The sequence below is a fragment of the Tachyglossus aculeatus genome, chromosome 20 (genome assembly GCF_015852505.1).
Source record: "Tachyglossus aculeatus isolate mTacAcu1 chromosome 20, mTacAcu1.pri, whole genome shotgun sequence".
NCBI lineage: Eukaryota > Metazoa > Chordata > Mammalia > Monotremata > Tachyglossidae > Tachyglossus > Tachyglossus aculeatus.
Genome location: NC_052085.1, coordinates 30037631 through 30062347, shown reverse-complemented (window position 1 = coordinate 30062347; position 24717 = coordinate 30037631). Strand labels below are relative to the sequence as shown.

Below are 24717 nucleotides of genomic sequence, written 5' to 3'. Positions count from 1 at the left end.
TGATGCCCAATTCCCAAACAGCTGATCCCAAACTTGTTTTTCCAGTGCTAGGGTCCTCCCTAATGGAAATCTTGAAAGGTCTGGGGAGGGGAGAGAAGGCAAAAAAGAGAGCGCAACGGGCTACAGCTGGCTTCAGAAAGTCGTCCGTCGGAATCTTCTTGGGAAATTGGACAATTTTCACCAAAACCGGGGAAGAGACGGCTCCTAGCCGGAAACTTTGCCGGCTTTGCAGCGCCGCCTTCCGATTGCACTTCCAGGGGTTCTTTTCAAAGACGGACGGAGAGACCCCGCCAGAAGCACACATTTGGGGAAGGGGAGCAAAAAAAAAAAAAAATCAGCATCTCTCCTCTGGGACCGACCTTCTATTTAGACCGTGAACTAAACCCCTGCAACCTTTGAACGTGCCAGCTCGCCAACTGCCAAAAGCGGTTGGAGCGGCAGCCCCGCTGCAGCCGCCCACCCCGCCTCCCCTGCTCGGGGTCACGGAGTAACTAACGGGTGCCCGTCAAGAGCCCCGGGACTCGACGGGGCGGGCGCCCGGGTTAGCGAAGCGCGGGGGAAATCTGCCCGAATGCCCGAGGAGGGACAGCTCCCCTCGGAGTCCTCTGGGCAGCCCAGAATCCCCCTCCCTCTCGCCCAGGCCCACCAGACACACGAGTTCCCCTAACGCATCCACGTCTTCCGTGCTCCCTAACGAGCCCTGGCTCTCCGGGGAGACGGAGAGGCCCCTCCGGCAGGTGGAATTCCACGCTCCGCGTCCTACCTTGCATCCGAACATCAACGACAAAGTGTTGTTGGTACAGGCAACTTTGCAGTGGCAAATCATTGGGGTGAAACAGTCGGGGTTCTTAACAATAGGGGACATTCCTCCGAGGCTGCAGCGGGGGCAGCTCGCTGAGGGACGCGAACGAGCTTCCGAGCCGGCACATGGGCGAGTGACATCCACCGTTCAACAGCTGGCTCTCTTCTTGCCCAAAAGGAGCCACCCGCTCGCCGCTCCGCTCTCGCCCATCCCTCCTGGGCGAAACCAGCCTCGCCGCCGCCTCAATCCAGAGTCTCAGGGTTTCCCCTCTCCGCCACGGGGAAATTCGTCGTTCAGCTGGACTGGGGGGAAGGTGGGGGGGTGGGAAAAACCGGCCAAGAGGAAGGGAGATGGGGAGGGTTAAAAAAGGAGGTGTGGCGGAATTAGCATGTCAAAGGATGTGGACGCCTACTCTCCTGCAATCACAGAAGATTGTCATGCTAGCTCAAGTGGGCTGAAATTATTCCATCGGAAGAAAAACACTGCAGCTCCCGATTTGGTAAAAAGCCAGTGACTTGCTGCAATACATAGTCATGGAGGGAGAGGGAAACGGGGTGGCGTGGCGCGGGAGGGACCCACTTATCTAACAGGGCAGGATCCTCCGTCTTTATCGATACGGATCCTAAAGAGGTTTCCCTCCGAGGGAGGGGGCGGGGAGGGAGATGGATAGGATCGCAACTCCGTAGAAGCCACGACCTTCGTGGAGGGGAAGGATCCTGGCGCGAACGGGAGCGGTGATGAAAGATGCTAGAGTTAGCGACGGGAGAAAAGCCCAGGTCCCGGGAGCAATCCCCCGCCCTCTCCGGCTGCGCGGAAGCGACCCCCCAGGCACAGATCGGCCGGTAGTCAGTCTGACGGATTGCAGCCGACGGGGAATAAATGTACAGAGTCGAATCGAAAACGCACCCGTTTGGAGCTTAAATCCCGTGGCGTGTGCTCCGCGACCCAAGGTATGGCAGCTTCTCTCTTTACAGCTTCTCCCTCTGTTCCAGAGGCCGACATCTCCTACGTCGCCTTTGGTGGGTCATCTTCGAAACCCAGGAGAAGGGTAGTTTTCGGGCACCGTGCCCAAAGCTACGCTGATTGCCGGGCGACTTATCCTAATTGCGGATGTTTCGATGAGGTCTAATACCCGGTCACGGTTGATTAACCTTCGCCTGATTGTTCAACAGCTTTCAGGACTTGCGGGCGCGTGACGGCTTCATCCAGGCTCCGGGTTCCCCAAACAACAGCGTTTGGAACATTAACTAAGAGAAGGCAATCTCTGAAGCCCTCTAGAGAGCTCAACGGGGAAATAAAATCAAACCCCCCGATCCCACCCTCCCTCCCTTCGTCTGCCCACCTACTTCGATCGGACACAGAGATTTGGAATCACCGATGTCGGGGCTGCAAAGTTCAGAACGGTCAAAACCGGGGGTCTCCCCGACGGTTGGTGAACGGGTCCGCGAGCCTCAAACCAGAAATGGGGTTCCCGGGAAAACGAGCACGCGAGTTCCCAGGTCGAGACGGAAACTTGCCACTTTTCCGGGAAGAAACCCTGGTCGTCTCTTCCAAGAATCCCCCCAGTAAGCGCTGGATGAATTGCCAGTTTTGCCAAGGTCAGGGTGAACCCAGTGGGTTTTGGACCAGGTACTGAAAATGGGACTCGAAAAACACAGCTACACTGAAGTGCAGTTTAGCCACGCTTTGCCAAAGGATCGAGGTAGAATTTGGAATGGGGCACACTTTCCTCAATCAATCAATCGTATTTATTGAGCGCTGACTGTGTGCAGAGCACTGTACTAAGCGCTTGGGAAGTACAAGTTGGCAACATATAGAGACAGTCCCTACCCAACAGTGGGCTCACAGTCTGAAAGCTTTATTGTGAGGAGGGCTCTCGGGCGCTTTCATTCATTTACCCGGAGGAAAAATGCATGGCTGAGTGAGGGTTTTCCCTTTAATAATTAATAATAATAATGATGGCATTCATGAAGTGCTTACTATGTGCAAAGCACTGTTCTAAGCGCTGGGGAGGTTACAAGGTGATCGGGTTGTCCCCACGGGGGGCTCCCAGTCTTAATCCCCATTTGACAGATGAGGGAACTGAGGCCCAGAGAAGTGAAGCGACTTGCCCAAAGTCACCCAGCTGACAATTGGTGGAGCAGGATTTGAACCGATGACCTCTGATTCCAAAGTCCGTGCTCTTTTCCACTGAGCCACGCTGCCTGACACCTTCTCTGATCACCTTTACGAAGGTGATCGGCTTTCCCAGCGGAAAGCAGATTCCAAAGATCAATTTTTTTGTTCCCCTGACTCAGGCGGGGTAGAAGTTTGACTCCAGACACCCTTGCAAATGTTTTCGGGCCTCACTGTTAAGTTCCGGTAGTATCCGAGCCATTTCCCTACCCGGGCTACAGTGGGGACTCTTTCGTAATGGTATTTGTTACCCGTTTACTAGGTAGCAGACACTGGAGGAGATACAAGATACTCAGGATGGACACAGTCCACGGCTCACGGGGCTCGCAGTTTTAATACCCATTTTACAGAAGGGACTGAGGCACAGAGAAGGGAAATGACTTGTTCAAAGTCGCACAGCGGACAGTTGGCGGAGCCAAGATGAGAACCCAGGTGCTTCTGACTCCCAAGCCCAAGCTCTACCCGTTAGGCCGCGATGCTTCTCCCGGAAAGCAGCAAAAGCACGGCTCTCATCACTTAGTGTCCTCACCACTGGACCGACCCTTCGAACACGGTCCGTGACGAGGCCGAGACGCATCTGCGCGTTTAATCCGTTTCACCTCCCGCCCGGCTTGACTTTGATTACCGAGGCAGCCCGACAGGCAGCGGGTGGGAAGTGCCGAGGCTCATCTCTCAGCTCCCGTCTCCTAACCGGCCCCGGTGTGAAGCGAGGGGAAGGAAAGAAAAGCGTGGTTTCCATGACAACACATTCCGGAGTCCCAGCCAGCGAGCCCGAGCGAGCGTTGAAAAAATGCATCTCGGTGCTACCTGAGTGCACTGGGAGCGCGGTCTGGGAAGGCACTGATTTGGGATTGGAGGTGGATGATAATATTTTGAAGGGGAGACGTTTCCAGGAACTGCCAGAAGGCTCTGCGTTTAGCCGTCAAAATACCCACTCAGCTTAAATAGGGAAATGAGGGGAACGACTCCTGACTCACTGCCGCCGCCTCCTTTTCCAACACGACACCACAGCACAGCTGCGCCGCTAAAGCATTTTTCTCCGCGACACCTCCACGTTGTATCGGCCCCGGCGCTCAGTACAGTGCCTGACGTCGTAGGCGCTTAACAAATGCCGTAAAAAAAAAACGCGACTGAAAACGGACTCCCGGTCCCACGCGAGGAGCCTCTGATGGACAGACCATCATCATCATCATCAATCGTATTTATTGAGCGCTTACTATGTGCAGAGCACTGTACTAAGCGCTTGGGAAGTACAAATTGGCGACATATAGAGACAGTCCCGACCCAACGGTGGGACCACCAACCTGATTTCTTTTTTAACGGTGTAATAGCCATCCCATCTCCGGACAAGAGCCCGGGGGTGACCCGGTGAACAACAACAGGCTGGTTAGCCCTGACTCAGTGTCCCCGCCACCCCCTCACAACTCCCTGCTTCCAGCCCGCTTTTGTGTCTCTCCCCAAGGACTATTGGGTCTAAATGTTTGATTTATGGCAGGTAGCCCGGGGACCACTACCCAAATTTAACAGCTCACTAGGTGGTACTCCAGCCAAGCCGACGAGGAAACCTCGGCAGACTCGGCTGAACTAAGAGAGGATTAGAGCAATCTATTTATATCCCTCCTTGCTTGACGTGTTGAGGTCTTGGAGGGCAACCACGGGCGCACATTTCCATTCATTCATTCAATCGTCTTTATTGAACGCTCGCTGTGCGCAGAGCACTGTACTAAGCGCTTGGGAAGTCCAAGTCGGCAACATCTAGGGACGGTCCCTACTCAACAACAGGCTCACAGTCTAGAAGTGGGGAGATGGACAACAAAACATGTAGAAAGGTGTCAAAATCGCCAGAACAAAAAGAAGTAAAGCTATAATGCGGTGTTTACGTACCCCAACTGAAGAAGGTATTGAAAAGAACACTGATAAAACTTGTATTTGCTGTCCTCCTACCTGTGGGACTAGACTCATGGCTTCCAATGGGAAGGCCATTTCAGCTATTAATAATAATAATAATGATGGCATTTATTAAGCGCTTACTATGTGCAAAGCACTGTTCTAAGCGCTGGGGAGGATACAAAGTGATTAGGTTGTCCCACGTGGGGCTCCCAGACTTAATCCCCATTTTACAGATCAGGGGACTGAGGCACAGAGCAGTCAAGTAACTTGCCCAAAGTCACACAGCTGACAAGTGGCGGAGCCGGGACTTGAGCCCATGACCTCTGACTCCAAAGCCCGGGCTCTTTCCACTGAGCCACGCTGCTTCTGGTATTACTACTTCTAGCCTGAAAAACGTAATAATTGTGGTATTTATTAATGACACTGTACTAAGCGCCGGGGTGGATACAAGCAAGGAGCCCATTGTCCGTCTCAGAATTAGAATAAGGGGCCGCTTCGATCGTCCGTCTCGGTACTGGCACTTTGCACAGCCTTACATTTACTGTTGAAGTGGGGTCTACCTCTGTAAGGCCAGTTTTAGTTTTGGCGTTGTTTGTTTTTTTAAATGGGATTTGTTTAGCACTTACTAGGTGTCAGGCACTGCACTAAGAGTGGGAGTAGATCAATCAATCTTATTTTTTGAGCGCTTAAAGTGTGCAGAGCGCTATACTAAGAGCTTGGGAGAATACGATATACAGAGTTGGTATCGATCATCATCATCAACAATCACATTTATTGAGCGCTTACTGTGTGCAGAGCACTGTACTAAGCGCTTGGGAAGTACAAGTTGGCAACATAAAGAGACAGTCCCTACCCAACAGTGGGCTCACAGTCTAAAAATCAATAACAGTTATTGAGCATTTACTGTGTGCAGAACACTGTATTAAGCACTTGGGAGAGTACAATAATAATAATAATGATGGCATTTGTTAAGCGCTTACTATGTGCAAAGCACTATTCTAAGCGCTGGGGAGGATACAAGGTGATCAGGTTGCCCCACGGGGGGCTCACGATCTTAATCCCCATTTTCCAGATGAGGGAACTGAGGCCCAGAGAAGTGAAGTGACTTGCCCGAGGTCACACGGTTGACAAGTGGCGGAGCTAAATACCACCATTATTATCGTTATTATTATTATTCCCCAAATTATTTTTCTTACCAGGGTCACATACCATTTCTCTACCTCAAGTATTTTCTTTGTGGCTTTCCTCACCTGCCTTTTTTTAAGGAGGGTCTAGCAAGCAAAAAAATAAACAAAAACCACAAATCATTCCCCAAGCAGACACGATTGGTAACCCAGTTCATGCGGTGCTGTTGTTAAAATAGGAAGCGGGACAGTGGGATTCGGGAAAACAAGCGCGACATGGAGAAATCGGGCGGTCGGCTTCTCGTCGGAAACACGACCGTCTGGTGTCAATCAATGGTATTTATTGAACTCGTACTGTGGGCAGAGCACTGTACTAAGCGCTTGGGCGGGTACAGTGCAACAGAGTTGGTAGACTTATTCCAAGCCCAGAAAGAGTTTAGAGTCTAGAGGGGGAGACAGATGTTAAACTAAATCATGGTTATGGACTTGACTTTCTAGACTGTGAGCCCACTGTTGGGTAGGGACGGTCTCTATATGTTGCCAACTTGTACTTCCCAAGCGCTTAGTACAGTGCTCTGCACACAGTAAGCGCTCAATAAATACGATTGAATGAATGGGATTTGAACCCATGACCTCTGACTCCAAAGCCCGGGCTCTTTCCACCGAGCCACGCTGCTTCCACAGAGTTGGCACATTTGACATATTTCCTACCCACAATGAGCTTACAGTCTAGAGGGGGAGACAGACCTTATATTATATATCATAAATGGTTTTATATTAACGATAAGGACAGCCTTGCCCAGTTCAAGGGTGATCATACGTCTCGCTTGCACTTGTTTGCCTAACCCACCCCTTTAAAATATAAATTATTTTGGGGCAAGTAACATAGCTACAAACTCTCTTATGCTGTACTCTCCCAAGCGCTTAATACAGTGCCCTGCACCCAGTAAGCGCTCAATAAATATGATTGATTCATTTCCTAGAAGGCAGATTAGATTAGCGCCACTGGATTGACTGTTTCTGAAGCCATGCTGGTTGTAGGTTTCAAGGGGTTTGCAAACTGGATCCTTTGGCTAGTTTTCCAATTTCTTTTTTTTTTTCCGGCGGGGTGGGGGAACGAGGGAATAATAATCTAATTATGGTACTTGTTAAGTGCTGACCATGTGCCAAGCACTGCTCTAAGCACTGAGGTAGATGCAAGCTGATCAGGTTGGACACGGTCCCTGGCCCACATGGGGCTCACACTCAATCTCCATTTTTCAGATGAGTCAACTGAGGCACATAAAGTTAAGTGACTCACCCAAGGTCACACAGCGGACATGGGGCAGAGCTGTAATTAGAACCCAGGACCTTCAGACTCCCAGGCTGGTGTTCTATCCACTAAGCCATACGATAGAGACTCACCCGGCAGGACTGTAGGGTTCATAATAATAATAATAATGGCATTTATTAAGCACTTACTAGGTGCAAAGCACTGTTTGAAGCGCTGGGGAGGTTACAAGGTGATCAGGTTGTCCCACTGGGGGAGCTCACCGTCTTAATCCCCATTTTCCAGATGAGGTCACTGAGGCCCGGAGAAGTGAAGTGACTTGCCCAAAGTCACCCAGCTGACAATTGGCAGAGCCGGGAGTTGAACCCATGACCTCTGGCTCCCAAGCCCGGGCTCTTTCCACTGAGCCACGCTGCTTCTCTGCTTCATCATTATGCTCTCTCTCTCTCCCTCTGTTTCTCTCTCTTTCTCCCCCTGTTTAAGAGATAAATAGAGGCAGGTTGTGCTCTCTCAAAAGAGGTAGCCAGTGGCCAAGCAGTCGCGTAGGGCCGGTATTTGGCGCCCTCGGATTCGAATCCATACTTCATGCTGCTGCCCGGATTGTCTTTGTCCAGAAACGCTCTGGGCATGTTACTCCCCTCCTCAAAAATCTCCAGTGGCTACCAATCAATCTGCGCATCAGGCAGAAACTCCTCCCCCTGGGCTTCCAGGCTGTCCATCCCCTGGGCCCCTCCTACCTCACCTCCCTTCTCTCCTTCTCCAGTCCAGCTCGCACCCTCCGCTCCTCTGCCACCGCTAATCTCCTCACCGTCCCTCGTTCTCGCCTGTCCCGCCATCGACCCCCGGCCCACGTCCTCCCCCGGGCCTGGAATGCCCCCAATCCCTCTGCCCATCCGCCAAGCTCGCTCTCTTCCTCCCTTCAAGGCCCTGCTAAGAGCTCACCTCCTCCAGGAGGCCTTCCCAGACTGAGCCCCTTCCTTCCTCTCCCCCTCGTCCCCCTCTCCACCCCCCCATCTTACCTCCTTCCCTTCCCCACAGCACCTGTATATATGTTTGTACATATTTATTACTCTATTTTGCTTGTACATATCTATTTATTTTATTTTGTTAGTATGGTTTTGTTCTCTGTCTCCCCCTTTTAGACTGCGAGCCCACTGTTGGGTAGGGACTGTCTCTAGATGTTGCCAACTTGGACTTCCCAAGCGCTTAGTCCAGTGCTCTGCACACAGTAAGCGCTCAATAAATACGATTGACTGATTGATTGACTGCAGGATTCTCCCGCCGTGCCAAGAGCCACAGCCCAGAGAGCCGTGCCCCGTTGCCCCGTTGGCTTTCTCCCTCCACTGACTGGCTGGAAGGGAGGAGGGCCATTTCATTCCCGGAGCGGCGGCTCTCCTTCCGAGCTGGCCTCTTGGGCGACGGCAGCTGCTAGGGAACGCGCTCCGGTGACAGAGCGGTGAGGCGTGAGCCAATTGTCGGGGCTCTTTTTAAGCCGGGCGCTGCCCGCCGGCACGATGAAAGCAAATCGCTCATCGGAGTGAAAAGTACGTTTGATCCTGGAATTACATTTCGGAGAGCGGTTCTTCTCCTCCGTTCTGGGATAGAAATTGAAACCAATTTGTACTAGGGTTCTAGGCCCCTTGGGTCCAAAAGGATTTCACTTAGCTCCATTTTGTCACCATTTCTTCACCACGTCCCGAGACCAAGCGATGCTACTTGCTAGGCTGAAGCCCTGCACCTACAATAATAATAATAATAATAATAATAATCTGTATATATGTATATATGTTTGTACATATTTATTCCTCTATTTATTTTACTTGTACATAGCTATTCTATTCATTTTATTTTGTTAGAATGTTTGGTTTTGTTCTCTGTCTCCCCCTTTTAGACTGCGAGCCCACTGTTGGGTAGGGACTGTCCTATATGTTGCCAACTTGTACTTCCCAAGCGCTTAGTACAGTACTCTGCACACAGTAAGCGCTCCATAAATACGATTGATTGATTGACTGATAAACTGTAAGCTCACTGTGTAAAATCATCATCTGGAAAATGGAGATTTCATCTGGAAAATGGGGATGAAGACTGTGACCCCCCTCCATGGGACAACCTGATCACCTGTAACCTCCCCAGCGCTTAGAACAGTTATTTGCACATAGTAAGCGCTTAATAAATGCAATTATTATTAATGTGGGTAGGGGATGTGCCTGCTAATTCTGCTGCATTGTACTCTCCCAACCACTTAGTTCGGTGCTCTGCACATGGTAAGCACTCGGTTAACACCATCTATCGATACTGTGAATGATGTCTATTGGATTCCTCGTACGTCCTTCTCACCCTCACCCCCAGGATCTCTGTGCCTTCATCCCTCTACCCGCCAATGGGGCCTGGTCCAGCAGAGTGGTCCAGTGGAAAGCGCCCGGATTTGAGAGGCTAAATGATCTGTTCCAAATCCACCCTGAATTTTTGGTCTAAGCAACCCAAGAGGTCCCAGCGGGCTCTGGACCACTATTCCTGCCGGCGTTCACTTCGGTTGGGGGGCCTGCTTGGGCAACGACGCCCCACCCGCAAAACTATGATTAAAAATTACTAATCTACATAACACAGTTATGCCTAATTCTGTTTGTTTTCGTTCCTTCTCAAGATGTGTGCCGACACTAGGTGCCACTCCACAACTCCCAAGGGGAAAATGAGGACAATCGCCCCAGCTGAAATCCAGCCCGCATCTGTACCGAAAAACAGACCTTCAACTAGCTGCCACTGGGTCTTCTAAGGAAGCAGAACTTCCTCCGGTGTCCCAAGCGCTTCGTAGGGTGCTCTGCACGCAGTAAGCGCTCAATAAATACGATTGAATGAATGAATGAAGGAACAGTGATCATCCGGGATGCAGAGAAACAACCTCTGTACCGAAGAACGGAATGAAGTCTCCCTCAGACCTTCAACTAGCTGCCACTGGGTCTCCTAAGGAAGCAGAACTTCCTCCGGTGTCCCAAGCGCTTCGTATGGTGCTCTGCATGCAGTAAGCGCTCAATAAATACGATTGAATGAATGAATGAAGGAACAGTGATCATCCGGGATGCAGAGAAACAACCCCTGTACCGAAGAACGGAATGAAGTCTCTCTCAGACCTTCAACTACTGCCACTGGGTCTTCTAAGGAAGCAAAACTTCCTCCGGTGTCCCAAGCGCTTCGTAGGGTGCTCTGCACGCAGTAAGCGCCCAATAAATACGATTGAATGAATGAATGAATGAACAGTGATCATCCGGGATGCAGAGAAACAACCTCTGTACCGAAGAACGGAATGAAGTCTCCCTCAGACCTTCAACTAGCTGCCACTGGGTCTCCTAAGGAAGCAGAACTTCCTCCGGTGTCCCAAGCGCTTAGTACAGTGCTCTGCACGCAGTAAGCGCTCAATAAATACGATTGAATGAATGAATGAATGAACAGTGATCATCCGGGATGCAGTGAAACAACCTCTGGACCGAAGAACAGAATGAAGTCTCTCTCAGACCTTCAACTAGCTGCCACTGGGTCTTCTAAGGAAGCAGAACTTCCTCCGGTGTCCCAAGCGCTTCGTACAGTGCTCTGCACACAGTAAGCGCTCAATAAATACGATTGAATGAATGAATGAATGAACAGTGATCATCCGGGATGCAGAGAAACAACCTCCTGCTCACTGGGCCCTGTAAGGAAGACGGAGGATGGCGATCTCCCCCTTTTAGACTGTGAGCCCACTGTTGCGTAGGGACTGTCTCTATGTGTTGCCAATTTGTACTTCCCAAGCGCTTAGTACAGTGCTCTGCACATAGTAAGCGCTCAATAAATACGATTGATTGATTGATTGATTGATTGATTGATACCCAAAGAGCCGCAGTTTGGCGCGGGGGTTTTTTCAAGCCGGAAGGGATCAGAGAAGCTACGGGGCGGAACAGTCAAGTCCAGTGTCTCAAACAATGAATCAGTCAGTCGATCGTATTTACTGAGCGCTTACTGTGTGCAGAGCACTGTACTAAGCTCTTGGGAGAGTACAACGGAACAATATAACAGACACATTCCCTGCCCACAACGAGCTTAGAGGCTAGCGGAGCAGCGTGACTTAGTGCAGAGCGCACAGGCCTGTTGCCAACTTGTCCTTCCCAAGCGCTTAGTACAGTGCTCTGCACACAGTAAGCGCTCAATAAATATGATTGAATGAATGAATGAATCAATCGTATTTATTGAGCGCTTACTGTGTGCAGAGCACTGTACTAAGCGCTTGGGAAGTCCAAGTTGGCAACATATAGAGACAGTCCCTACCCAACTGTGGGCTCACAGTCTAAAAGGGGGAGACAGAGAACAAAACCAAACATACTAACAAAATAAAATCAATAGAATACATAGGTGCAAGTAAAATAAATAAATAAATAAAGATGTACAAACATATATACATATATACAGGTGCTGTGGGGAAGGGAAGGCAAGTCCACTGCTCTGGGCCTCAGTTCCCTCACCTGTAAAATGGGGATTAGGACTCTGAGCCCCACCTGATCGCCTTAATGAATGAACGGGAGTCAGTAGGACCGGAGTTCTAATCCTGACTCCTCCCCGGGTCCGCTGCGTGACCTCAGGCAAGTCACTTCTCTGCTCTGGGCCTCAGTTACCTCAACTGTAAAATGAGGATTAAATCCGACTCCTTCCTACTTAGACTCTGAGTCCCACTGTGGGGCAGGGACCGCGTCCAGCCTGATTAGCTTACATCTACAAGTTGCCAACTTGTACTTCCCAAGCACTTAGTACAGTGTTCTGCACACAGTAAGCGCTCAATAAATATGATTGAATGAGTGAATGAATGAATGAATCTACTCCAGCGCTTAGAGCACTGTTTGACACATAATAAGTGCTTAGATAACATCCAAAAAACCCCACACAGATGGTAAATAAATGTCAATGGTCTATTGGGAGAATGTAAACTCCTTTTTGGGCAGGGAACATGTTTTTCAACTCTGTTATACTGTACTTTCCCAAGCACCTAATATAGTGCTCTGCATGTGGTAATGGCTCAATAAATACCATTAGGAGGGTAAACAGGTCGGGGAAAAGAGAAGAGGAATAAGAAGTTTGACATTCTGTAAGCGTTTACTCTGTGCTAGGTGTTGGGGCAGAGACAGGGTAATCAGACCCAATCATTCATCCATTCCTTCAATCGTATTTATTGAGCACTTACTGTGTGCAAAGCACTGTACTAAGCGCTTGGGAAGTATAAGTTGGCAACGGTCCCTACCCAACAGTGGGCTCACAGTCTAGAAGGGGGAGGCAGACGACAAAACAAAACATATTAACAAAATAAAATAAATAGAATAAATATGTACAAATAAAATAAATAGAGTAATAAATACGTACAATCAGACCCACAGGATATTTTTTAATATCATTTTCCTGCTTAGACTGCCGGCAAATTCCGTTCCAAGTCTCCAGCCCCCATACTGATGAAGAATACCATATCCCAGGTTCATGTCCTACAGCCCATAATAATAATAATAATGGCATTTATTAAGCGCTTACTATGTGCCAAGCGCTGTTCTAAGCACTGGGGACGTTACAAGGTGATCAGGTTGTCCCGGGGGTCTCACAGTCTTAATCCCCATTTTATAGATGAGGCAACTGAGGCACAGAGAAGCTAAGTGACTTGCCCAAAGTCACACAGCTGACATCGCTTGGGGCCTTATTTTGTGGAGAAAACACTCTTCCTAAGCAAATGCACGAACCGCATTAAGCCGAGACTTTAAGTCACTTGAGCGGTTAATGCCCTTATTATAATCATTTTTACTTTGCATTTGCATTACTCGAATCAGCGTGTTTAATGGTCCTAAGTCCCCTTAAGTAAATCTTACCACGGCCCAGATTTGGAGGCAAACTCTAACCGTACACAACTTCAAACACATTAGGGACCCCGTACTACAAAGATAGATACAATTTATGCCTCTGCCACCTGACTGCGTGTTGTAGCGCTGTCAGGAAAGATCTCTGAGGTAATGCAATTAGCTTTTAATGTCTAATTAGCACTTCACGGTGGTTTCTGAGATGGATCGCATCCAAGCCGTCACCAAAACCTGCCGGTCTCAGCTCCGCAACATTGCCAAGATCCGCCCTTTCCTCTCCATCCATACTGCTACCCTGCTCATTCAAGCTCTCATCCTATCCCGTCTGGACTACTGCACCAGCCTTCTCTCTGATCTCCCATCCTCGTGTCTCTCTCCACTTCAATCCATACTTCATGCTGCTGCCCGGATTATCTTTGTCCAGAAACGCTCTGGGCATATTACTGCCCTCCTCAAAAATCTCCAGTGGCTACCAATCAATCTGCGCATCAGGCAGAAACTCCTCACCCTGGGCTTCAAGGCTGTCCATCCCCTCGCCCCCTCCTACCTCACCTCCCTTCTCTCCTTCTCCAGCCCAGCCCGCCCCCTCCACTCCTCCGCCACTAATCTCCTCACCGTACCTCGTTCTCGCCTGTCCCGCCATCGACCCCCGGCCCACGTCATCCCCCGGGCCTGGAATGCCCCCAATCCCTCTGCCCATCCGCCAAGCTAGCTCTCTTCCTCCCTTCAAGGCCCTACTGAGAGCTCACCTCCTCCAGGAGGCCTTCCCAGACTGAGCCCCTTCCTTCCTCTCCCCCTCGTCCCCCTCTCCATCCCCCTCTTCTTACCTCCTTCCCTTCCCCACAGCACCTGTATATATGTTTGTACATATTTATTACTCTATTTATTTTGCTTGTACATATCTATTCTATTTATTTTATTTTGTTAGTATGTTTGGTTTTGTTCTCCGTCTCCCCCTTTTAGACTGTGAGCCCGCTGTTGGGTAGGGACTGTCTCTATATGTTGCCAGCTTGGACTTCCCAAGCGCTTAGTCCAGTGCTCTGCACACAGTAAGCGCTCAATAAATACGATTGATGATGATGATGATCATTGAAAAACACAAGGCTCAAATAGGAATTTGGGGGGATGCAACTGAGCAAATGACTCTTTTCCGTCAGCAACGCGGTCAACAGGTGAAGCGAACCTTGGGAAAAAAAGATGGTTTTCGACACTGAAACATAAAGCCGCCAAATCCTATAGATGACATTTTGGTACAATCGACTATAAATCTGTGTAGAGCCTTGAAACGCTCTAAACCAAGACAGGCTGTTACCCAAACTCAGGACCCCAAAATGATTGACAGAGGCGACTTAAGACAGCATAAGCCCGGGGAAATATGGCTCTCCTTTTCCCAGCGCAACTGGATCCCTGGTGGCGTTTTTTTCTTGACATGTGTCAAATCCTCTCTCATTTTCCCGGGAGGCCCTTTTCCATAGCTAATTCCCAGCATCTGGCCATTTTATCGATAACCTGAAGCTCCCTGTGTGACAGATGCACTTATCAAGATGGCTGGGGGCTGTCCTCATGAGGACAGATTGCCAAAGGTCAATCAATCAACCGGCGGAATTTATTGAGGAGCTCTTGCCATGTGCAGGTCGCTGTACTAAGTGCTCGGGATAAAAGAATATAACGGAGTTGGTCGACAGTTTCCCCGCCCACAATGAGCGTACAGTCTAGAGGGGGAGACAGCTATTAATATGAATAAATTCAATTACAGATATTTAGATGCTTAGGAGCACACAGTGAAAGTAGTACAGCGCTCCGCACCCCGTGACAATCTCCCGCCGGGAACGGTGGATGACCCCCCAATCCTGAGACTTCAGAATCGAGAACCTGCACAGTTTCTCGAAATAAAAAAAGCCCTCTCCTGTTGTACCATCGTAAAATGTGCGCCTCCTCTAGCGGCTCCAATGTACTTCATCGGTGATTTTCTCAGGAGGTTCAAGTCAAAGATAAATAGAAAATAAAAAGTGGTGATTAAAATGTTCTCTGAGCCGGGCCCCTCCGCCCCCAGCACCACACAGGGCCATGCAGGCACACACTACAGTCCCACCCACCAAGTCACAAGCGGATAATTGGTCGATTCCAGTTCAGAGAGCGTTTTTTTCCTCCCCGCCCAAGCCTGGGGCTGCCTATCAAGTCCCGATCTCGAGATGATGGCTCCCTTGAGAAGCAGCGCGGCTCAGTGGAAAGAGCCCGGGCTTCGGAGTCAGAGGTCATGGGTTCAAATCCCGCCTCCGCCGAATGTCAGCTGTGTGACTTTGGGCGAGTCACAACTTCTCTGGGCCTGTTCCCTCGTCTGGAAAATGGGGATTGAGACTGTGAGCCCCCCGCGGGACAACCTGATCACCTTGCAACCTCCCCGGCGCTTAGAACAGTGCTTTGCACGTAGTAAGCGCTTAATAAATGCCATCATCATCATCATTCTCTGGGCCTCAGTTCCCTCATCTGTAAAATGAGGATAAAGACTGTGAGCCCCACGTGGGGCAACCTGATCACCTTGCAACCTCCCCGGCGCTTAGAACAGTGCTTTGCACGTAGTAAGTGCTTAATAAATGCCATTATTATTATTATTATTTGAGGGTGCCGGACAAATAGCGCGGATAACACGGAGGACGGCTCCTCCCGGCCATTTCGCCAGCTGGCACTGTCGCCCGCGGCTCTGGGCTCAATGGGGTTCCGGGGTCCGCGTCCCGTTAAGGAGCCGGATAGGGCCAACTGGGAGAAAGTGATGGGAGAGACACCTGGACCGGACCAACTCTTCATTCTCCTTAATTCGGGTTCCGCCGCCAGCCTGCTGGGTGACCTCCGGCTAGTCACTTAACTTCTCTGGGTCTCCGCTCCCTCATCTGTAAAATGGGGATTAAGGACCTAGCCTCCCTGTGTGCCCTGTGTGAGACAGGAACTGTGACCCTAGTGCTTAGTCGATCGACGGTACTTATCGTCTACATTTCAAACCCTGATCCAGTAGCGTGCGCTTTGAAAAAATAAATTTACGATGAGGACATGTCCTTGTGAAGCAACAAAACATCTACTGTAAGTTCTTTTTAGGAGCTGAGGTCTGAGGAAACGTCACTGTATCTGGATTATGATTGCTGACTATGGTGGCTTTTGAGTTTACTTAAAATACTGAATGTTTAGGAAAAATATAGGTACATTGGTAGGTAGTTCAGGGCTTGTAAAACCTTAAAAAGGCCTGTAATGTACAATCAGTCAATGGTATTTTTGAGTGCTTACAGTGAGCAGAGCACTGTAGTTAGCATTTGAGAGAGTACAATAAAACAAAGTCGGTAGGTGTGTTCCCTGTCTGCAGTGAACTTCCAATCTGGAAGGGGAGACGGGCATTAATATCGATAAATTAATTAGGAATATTGACATAAGCGCTGCGTGACCTTGGGCAAGTCATTTCACTCCTCTGTGCCTCAGTTACTTCACGTGTAAAATGGGGATTAAGACTGTAAGCTCCACGTGGGACAGGGAATGTGTCCAACCTGATTCTGTTGTATCTATCCTAGCGCTTTGAACAGTGCGTAGATTGTGAGCCCGTTGTTGGGTAGGGACCGTCTCTGTATACATGTATATACGTTTGTGCGTATTTATTACTCTATTTATGTATTTATTTTGCTTGTACATATTTATTCTATTTGTTTTATTTTGTTAATATGTTTTGTTTTGTCGTCTGGCTCCCCCTTCTAGACTGTGAGCCCGCTGTTGGGTAGGGACCGTCTCTAGATGTTGCCGACTTGTTCTTCCCAAGCGCTTAGTACAGTGCCCTGCACACAGTAAGCGCTCAATAAATACGATTGAATGAATGAATGAATGAGTGCTTACCTTGTGCAGAGAACTGTACTAAGGGTATAGAGCGGCAGAGTTCTTAGACCCAAGCCCTGCCCACAAGGAGCTTACAGCCTAAGCGTAATTATTATATCACCCGCCCAGCGATGGCTTTGCCTAGGGGCAGTGATGTGGCCCAGAGTTGGCACTAGGCCTCAACTAAGTGGCAGGATGCAGCACCTGTTTGAGTGGGCTACGATTCAGGGGGAACGATCTCGAGAAGCATCATGACAGGCTTGGGAGTCAGAAGGACCTGGGTTCTAATCCGGCCCCCGCCACTTGTCTGTCTGTGACCTTGGACAGGTCATTTCACTTCTCTGGGCCTCAGTTGCCTCCTCTTTAAAGTGGGGATTAAAATGGTGAGCTCCACGTGGGACAAGCCTGCTTACCTTGTCTACCCCAGAGCTTAGGACGGTGCTTGGCACGTAGTAATCGCGTAACAAATATCATTAAACAATAAAGCCCTGGCTTGGCCTAAGAAATAAGGAGAAGAGGCAATGCCCACCCTACCGGCACTGAAATAAAAACCCCGTGATTTGTGCAGTCCCCACTGCTTCTGAGCAGGAAGAGCGGGAGAAATTGTGGCCGGGATAGCCGGGCTCCAGGGACAACTGTCATCCTGGGATTGAGAGCTAGTGTGTGCCTTCTCCCTCTTCCTCTTCAGACAACTCTAGGTAAAATGGTGCACTGTTGGACACTTGGGGACACAAAGCAAATGTGAAGGCTTTGGGGGATAGTAAGACGGGAAAAAAAAAATCAATCGACACTGGGCTGAATTTCCCTCGGCCTTCACCGGCAACACAGAGAATTATCACCCTTGCTCTTTATTTGCTGACTGCCGGCAGTTTAGCTGGTGCATTATTATCGTCATGGCATTTGTTAATCAATCAATCGCATTTACTGAGCACAATTTATTGAGTGTGCAGGGCACTATACTAAGCACTTGGGAGAGTACAGTATAACAGAGTTGGAAGACACGTTTCCTGCCTGCCACAAGCTGATAGTCTACAGGAGGAGACAGACATTAACAGAAATAAATTACAACTACAAACTAAGTGCTACAGGTGAGGCAGGGGCAAATAAAAGGAGAAAATCCACGTGCAAGTAAAGCTCTTACTATGCGTCTGTTCTAAGCGCTGGGGTTGGTACAGGTTAATCAGGTCGGATGCAGTCCCTGTCCCACGGGAAGTCGGAGCGAGAACAGGCATTGAACCCCCATTTTGCAGACGTGAAAACCGAGACCCACAGAAGTCCGGTGGCTTGCCCAAGGTCACACAGCAGACAGGTGGCGAAGCCGGGAGGAGAACCCGGGTTCTCTGAGTCCCAGGCCCCGGCTCTTTCCACTCGACCACGCAGTTTCTCAGTCCCTGTACTCACAATTTAGCTCCGCGGGCGATTCAACTTGGGCATCGCGATGGGCCGGGTTTGGGACGTAAACCCTCGCATGGGATGAGGGACTCGGGTCAGTGGGATGAGGAGGGCAAAGAAGGGTCAGGCTCCCCCTCCCTGAACCCTCACGCTCAGAAACACCTCCTCAAACCCGACACTCTCCGTGGAGAGGGAACGTGCCTATCAACTCTGCTGTACTGGACATCCCCCAGGCACTTAGTAAGCGCTCAATCAAACAGCCGAGGCAAAAACCTTTCGATCTGAGTTGGTGCCACCGAGTCGAATTTCTTGGAATTTTCTCTAAGGGCCCTCCCGGAACTGTTAGCAAGGTTCCTTTTTTGAGCTTCGGATCTTTGCTCGCCTCTTTGGATGGTCCGAAGGATTTGGTCGCCCCAAGATTTTTCTTGTCCCTATGGAAATGTATTTTGCCACGAGGTGGCATCCTCTTAATCGCTTCTCGGCATCCTTGAATGGCTTTTTTCTTCGATTAAAGCGACTCGAAAAAGAGCCCTTCAGCGAGATTCCGTGATCTCTCGGCAAATCCTCCTCCCCGCTACTTGTCCTGACTCTCCTTGGCCACTGTGAAGCATCGGAGAAGTAATGATAATAATAATAATAATAATAATAATAATAATAATAATGGTATTTGTTAAGCGCTTACTCTGTGCAAAGCACTGTTCTAAGTGCTGGGGGGATGCAAGGTGATCAGGTTGTCCCACGTCTTCATCCCCATTTTACAGATGAGGTCACTGGGGCATGGAGAAGTGACTTGCCCAAAGTCACACAGCTGACAATTCATTCATTCATTCATTCATTCGTATTTATTGAGCGCTTACTGTGTGCAGGGCACTGTACTAAGCGCTTGGGAAGTCCAAGTCGGTGACATATAGATACAGTCCCTACCCAACAACAGGTTCACAGTCTAGAAGGGAGGGAGACAGACAACAAAACAAAACATGTGGATTCATTCATTCATTCATTCAGTCGTATTTATTGAGCGCTTACTGTGTGCAGGGCACTGTACTAAGCGCTTGGGAAGGACAAGTCAGTGACATGTAGATACAGTCCCTACACAACAACGGGCTCACAGTCTAGAAGGGGGGGAGACAGACAACAAAACAAAACATGTGGATTCATTCATTCATTCATTCAATCGTATTTATTGAGCGCTTACTGTGTGCAGGGCACTGTACTGAGCGCTTGGGAAGTCCAAGTCGGCGACATATAGATACAGTCCCTACCCAACAATGGGCTCACAGTCTAGAAGCGGGGGAGACAGACAACAAAACAAAACATGTGGATTCATTCATTCATTCATTCAATCGCATTTATTGAGCGCTTACTGTGTGCAGGGCACTGTACTAAGCGCTTGGGAAGTCCAAGTTGGCAACATATAGAGACAGTCCCTACCCAACAGTGGGCTCACAGTCTAGAAGCGGGGGAGACAGACCACAAACAAAACATATTAACAAAATAAAATAAATAGAATAAATACATACAAATAAAATAGAATAATAACCTCAGCGCTAAGAACAGTGCTTTGCACATAGTAAGCGCTTAATAAATGCCATTATTATCTTCTAGACTTTGAGCCTGCTGTTGGGTAGGAACTGTCTCTATATGTTGCCAACCTGTACTTCCCAAGCGCTTAGTACAGTGGTCTGCACACGGTAAGTGCTCAATAAATACAACTGAATGAATGAATGAATGAATGAATGAATGAATGGAAAAAGCCTGGGCTTGGGAGTCAGAGGTCATGGGTTCTAATCCCACCTCCACCACTTGTCAGCTGTGTGACTTTGGGCAAGTCACTTCACTTCCCTGGGCCTCAGTTATCTCATCTGTAAAATGGGGATGAAGACTGTGAGCTCCACATGGGACAACCTGATAATCTTGTATCTCTCCCAGCGCTTAGAACAGTGCTTGGCACATAGTAAGCGCTTAACAAATACCATTATTATTATTACTATTATTATTGGGAGCTGCAAGGAGGCAGGGAGCATGTCTACTTACTCGACCATACTCTCCCACGCACATAGTACAGTGCTCTGCACACAGTGAGCACTCAATAAATGTGATCGATTCAACCGACGGCATTTACCGAGGAACTGACAGTGTACAGAACACTGTACTAAGCGCTTGTTAGAGTTGCCAATCCAACAGAGCTGGTAGTCAAGTTCCCTTCCCACGACAAGTTTGTTAGATCCTTGGACTTATTTTCCAAGACTGTCCCCCGCTCCCAAGCGTAGCTCAGGAAGCAGCGTGGCTCAGTGGAAAGAGCCTGGGCTTTGGAGTCAGAGGTCGTGGGTTCAAATCCCGGCTCCACCACCTGTCAGCTGGGTGGCTTTGGGCAAGTCACCTCGCTTCTCTGGGCCTCATCTGGAAAATGGGGATTAAGACTGTAAGCCCCCCGTGGGACAACCTGATCACCTTGTAAACTCCCTAGCGCTTAGAACAGTGCTTTGCGCATAGTAAGCGCTAAATAAATGCCATTATTATTAAGCGCGGGGAGTTCCTGATTTACCTTTCCCACCAGAACCCCAGAGGAGGCACAGCTGAGGGTCGGCAGATGAGATTTGTTTTGTTTTGTTGTCCGTCTCCCCCTTTTAGACTGTGAGCCCACTGTCGGGTAGGGACCGTCTCTATGTGTTGCCAACTTGTGCTTCCCAAGCGCTTAGTCCAGTGCTCTGCACACAGTAAGCGCTCAATAAATACGACTGGTTGATTTAGAACCGCTCTTGGACTTTGTAAAGGTCAAGCGGGGCCATCCTCTCTGCCCCGAAGGATGCCGAGGCTAAGTTTCACCGGCATGTTTTGCTCTTTGCAATTCCCACGACCTCTGAACACGAGGAAAGTTTCTCCTCGACCAGGGGCTGCATTTTAGCTGATGACATTTTTGCAAATCGGCTGTCAAAAAATAGCCATTTTTTTTTCCCAACGTGAAACTTTCCAAGGACTTAATGAGGCCTGGGCTGTCGGCATGTCTGAAGAAGTTTCCAACGTCTAGGCATTAGGAGAGCACAGACTGGGTGTCCACGGGCGGAAATTTTCCACTAACGCTAGACAAAGAGGTGCGACGCTCCCAATATCAATCAAAAGATGGTATTTGTTGAGCATTTACTGTGTGCACAGCACTGTACTAAGCACTTGGGAGATTACAAGAGTAGAGAAGAGCCGACTTGTACTTCCCCAGTGCTTAGTACAGTGCTCTGCACACAGTAAGCGCTCAATAAATACGATTGAATGAATGAATGAACAGAGAAGCAGCGAGGCTCAGCGGAAAGAGCCCGGGCTTTGGAGTCAGAGGTCATGGGTTCAAATCCCAGCTCCGCCACTTGTCAGCTGTGTGACTCTGGGCAAGTCACTTACCTCCTCTGTGCCTCAGTTACCTCATCTGTAAAATCGGGATTAAGACTGTGATGCCTCCCTGGGACAACCTGATCACCTTGTAACCTCCCCAGCGCTTAGAACAGTGCTTTGCACATAGTAAGTGCTTGATAAATGCTATTATTATTATAACAGAGAATTACAAATTTAATTAAATTTGTAAAATTTAAAAATTATTTTTTTTTTTTAATTTGGCCCGCAGGGCTGGTTGAGGGGAGAGGTCCAGGGGCAGGTCCCACTCCTCCAACTTCTAGTGATAGTAGACCAAGTATAGGAGCCCATTGTTGGGTAGCGACCGTCTCTATATGTTGCCGATTTGGCCTTCCCAAGCACTTAGTACAGTGCTCTGCACACAGTAAGCGCTCAATAAATACGACTGAATGAATACCAGGGAGAGCTGACGCCGTCACCCATCCTTTCCACATTCAGCATCTAAGCAGGGGGCCGGGCGTCAGGATGTCTTTGCCGTGAGCCCCTCGGCGGGATCCCAACTTGTACTTCCCAACCGCTTAGTCCAGTGCTCTGCACACAGTGAGCGCTCAATAAATACGATTGATTGATTGACTGATTGATTGATTGATCCCAGGTAGCAGAGGGAGCTCAACCGCTTCTGCACTGTGGGCCAAAGTTGGGAGATGGCCAGTAAGGCGCACCTTCAGACACACACATAAACCACCCGCCCTCCAGCTCGTCCAGCTAACTTGGAGATAAAACTCTTGATTTCTCCCGGGGTCAAATGGGATCAAAAGCGGGGGCCAGTCTAGCCGCTCGCGGGGTTCGTGCTGCGCCCTGCCGATCCCAAGCCGGGTCCTCACTCCCCTATGGGGCCGGTTACTCCGACTTTCGGGCAAAATGCACATTTGCCATAGCAACCGGGCGTCTTCAGCGATGGAGCTGAAAGCGGACGCCCGGCCAACGCGCCATTTCGACAATCAATCAATCAATCAATCAAATTTATTGAGCGCTTACTGTGTGCAGAGCACTGTAGTAAGCGCTTGGGAAGTACACGTTGGCAACATATAGAGACAGTCCCTACCCAACAGTGGGCTCACAGTCTAGAAGGGGGAGACAGAGAACAAAACCAAACATATTAACAAAACAAAATAAATAGAATAGATATGTACAAGGAAAATCAATAAATAAATAGAGTAATAAATATGTACGAACATATATACTGATATACAGTTGCTGTGGGGAAGGGAAGGAGGTAAGACGGGGAGGATGGAGAGGGGGACAAGGGGGAGAGGAAGGAGAGGTCATGGGTTCAAATCCTGGCACCGCCACTTGTCAGCTGGGTGACTTTGGGCAAGTCACCTCGCTTCTCTGGGCCTCAGTTCCCTCGTCTGGAAAATGGGGATGAAGACTGTGAGCCCCACGGGGGACAACCTCATCACCTTGTAACCTCCCCTGCACTTAGAACGGTGCTTTGCACATAGTCAGGGCTTAATAAATGCCATCATTATTACTATAGATATATACGCATCATTAATAAAAATCAACAGAATTATAGTGATAAATATGAACATATATACACAAGTGCTGTGGGGCGGGGAGCGTGATCTTTTGACTGCCGGGCCCGTGATCTATCCTCTCGGCCACGCTGTTTCCCAAATACAGAAAACACCTGCTCTCCAAAATAGCCAACGTGGATCACAACGTGGCTCTAAACGTGTCGCACTGAGCTGATCGGTAGTATTGACTGAATGCTTACTCTCTGCAGGACACTGTTGCCAGCTTGTACTTCCCATGCGCTTAGTACAGTGCTTGGCACACAGTAAGCGCTCAACAAATATGATTGATTGATTGACACTGGGGAAAGCACAGCAGAATTAACACCCCCATATGCTCCCCAGGGGTCACGCCCTGAGAAGCAGCTCGGCCTAGTGGAAACAGCGCGGACACGGGGGGCGGAGGACCTGGGTTCGAATCCCGCTTGCCTAGCGTGTGACTTGGGGCGGGTCACTTCACTTCTCTGGGTCTCAACGGTGAAACGGGGATTCCGTGCGAGTCCGCCCATTCATTTAATCGTATTTATTGAGCGCTTACTGTGTGCAGAGCACTGTACTAAGCGCTTGGGAAGTACAGGTTGGCAACATATACAGACGGTCCCTACCCAACAGTGGGCTCACAGTCTAGAAGGAGGAGACAGAGAACAAAACATATTAACAAAATAAAATAAATAGAATAAGTATGTACAAATAGAGTAATAAATCATCATCATCATCAATCATATTTATTGAGCGCTTACTATATGCAGAGCACTGTACTAAGTACTTGGGAAGTACAAATTGGCAACATATAGAGACAGTCCCTACCCAACAGTGGGCTCACAGTCTAAAAGGGGGAGACAGAGAACAAAACCAAACATACTAACAAAATAAAATAAATAGAATAGATATGTACAAGTAAGATAAATAAATAAATAGAGGAATAAATATGTACAAACATATATCCATATATACAGGTGCTGTGGGGAAGGGAAGGAGGTAAGATGGGGGGAATGGAGAGGGGGACGAGGAAGGAGGGGGCTCAGTCTGGGAAGTTAAATAATAATAACAATAATAATAACGGCATTTATTAAGCGCTTACTATGTGCAAAGCACTGTTCCAAGCGCTGGGAAGGTTACAAGGTGATCAGGTTGTCCCACGGGGGGCTCACAGTCAATCCCCATTTTCCAGATGAGGGAACTGAGGCCCAGAGAAGTGAAGCGACTTGCCCAAAGCCACACTGCGAGCCCCACGTGGGCGCGGACTGGGCCCGATCTGACGACCTTGTTTCTCTGTCAGCACTCGGTTCGGTGCTTGGCACAGAGTAAGCGCTTAATAAATACCGCGGTTAGTATTAATGGTCACACCTGCTCTTGCTTCAGCAGCAGACCAGCGTAATTGGAAGAGACACGTCACAGCCCAAAGCCTCCCCACGGTACATTTTATCATGGGTTACGATAA

General features: G+C 49.1%; 1 protein-coding gene across 3 annotated transcripts in view; it reads right to left on the bottom strand.

The window, feature by feature from the left end:
• Positions 1-24717, bottom strand: part of DLG2 (discs large MAGUK scaffold protein 2) — a 793095-nt gene that overhangs the window by 524973 nt on the left and 243405 nt on the right. Inside the window, exon 1 of one of the 3 annotated variants that reach the window (XM_038761629.1) lies at positions 764-865. The exons of the other annotated variants lie outside the window; for them this stretch is intronic. Within the exon in view, the coding sequence (XP_038617557.1) occupies positions 764-865 (102 nt within the window). Of the gene's footprint in view, positions 1-763; positions 866-24717 lie in introns of those variants that run through there. 3 annotated transcript variants of the gene reach the window in all.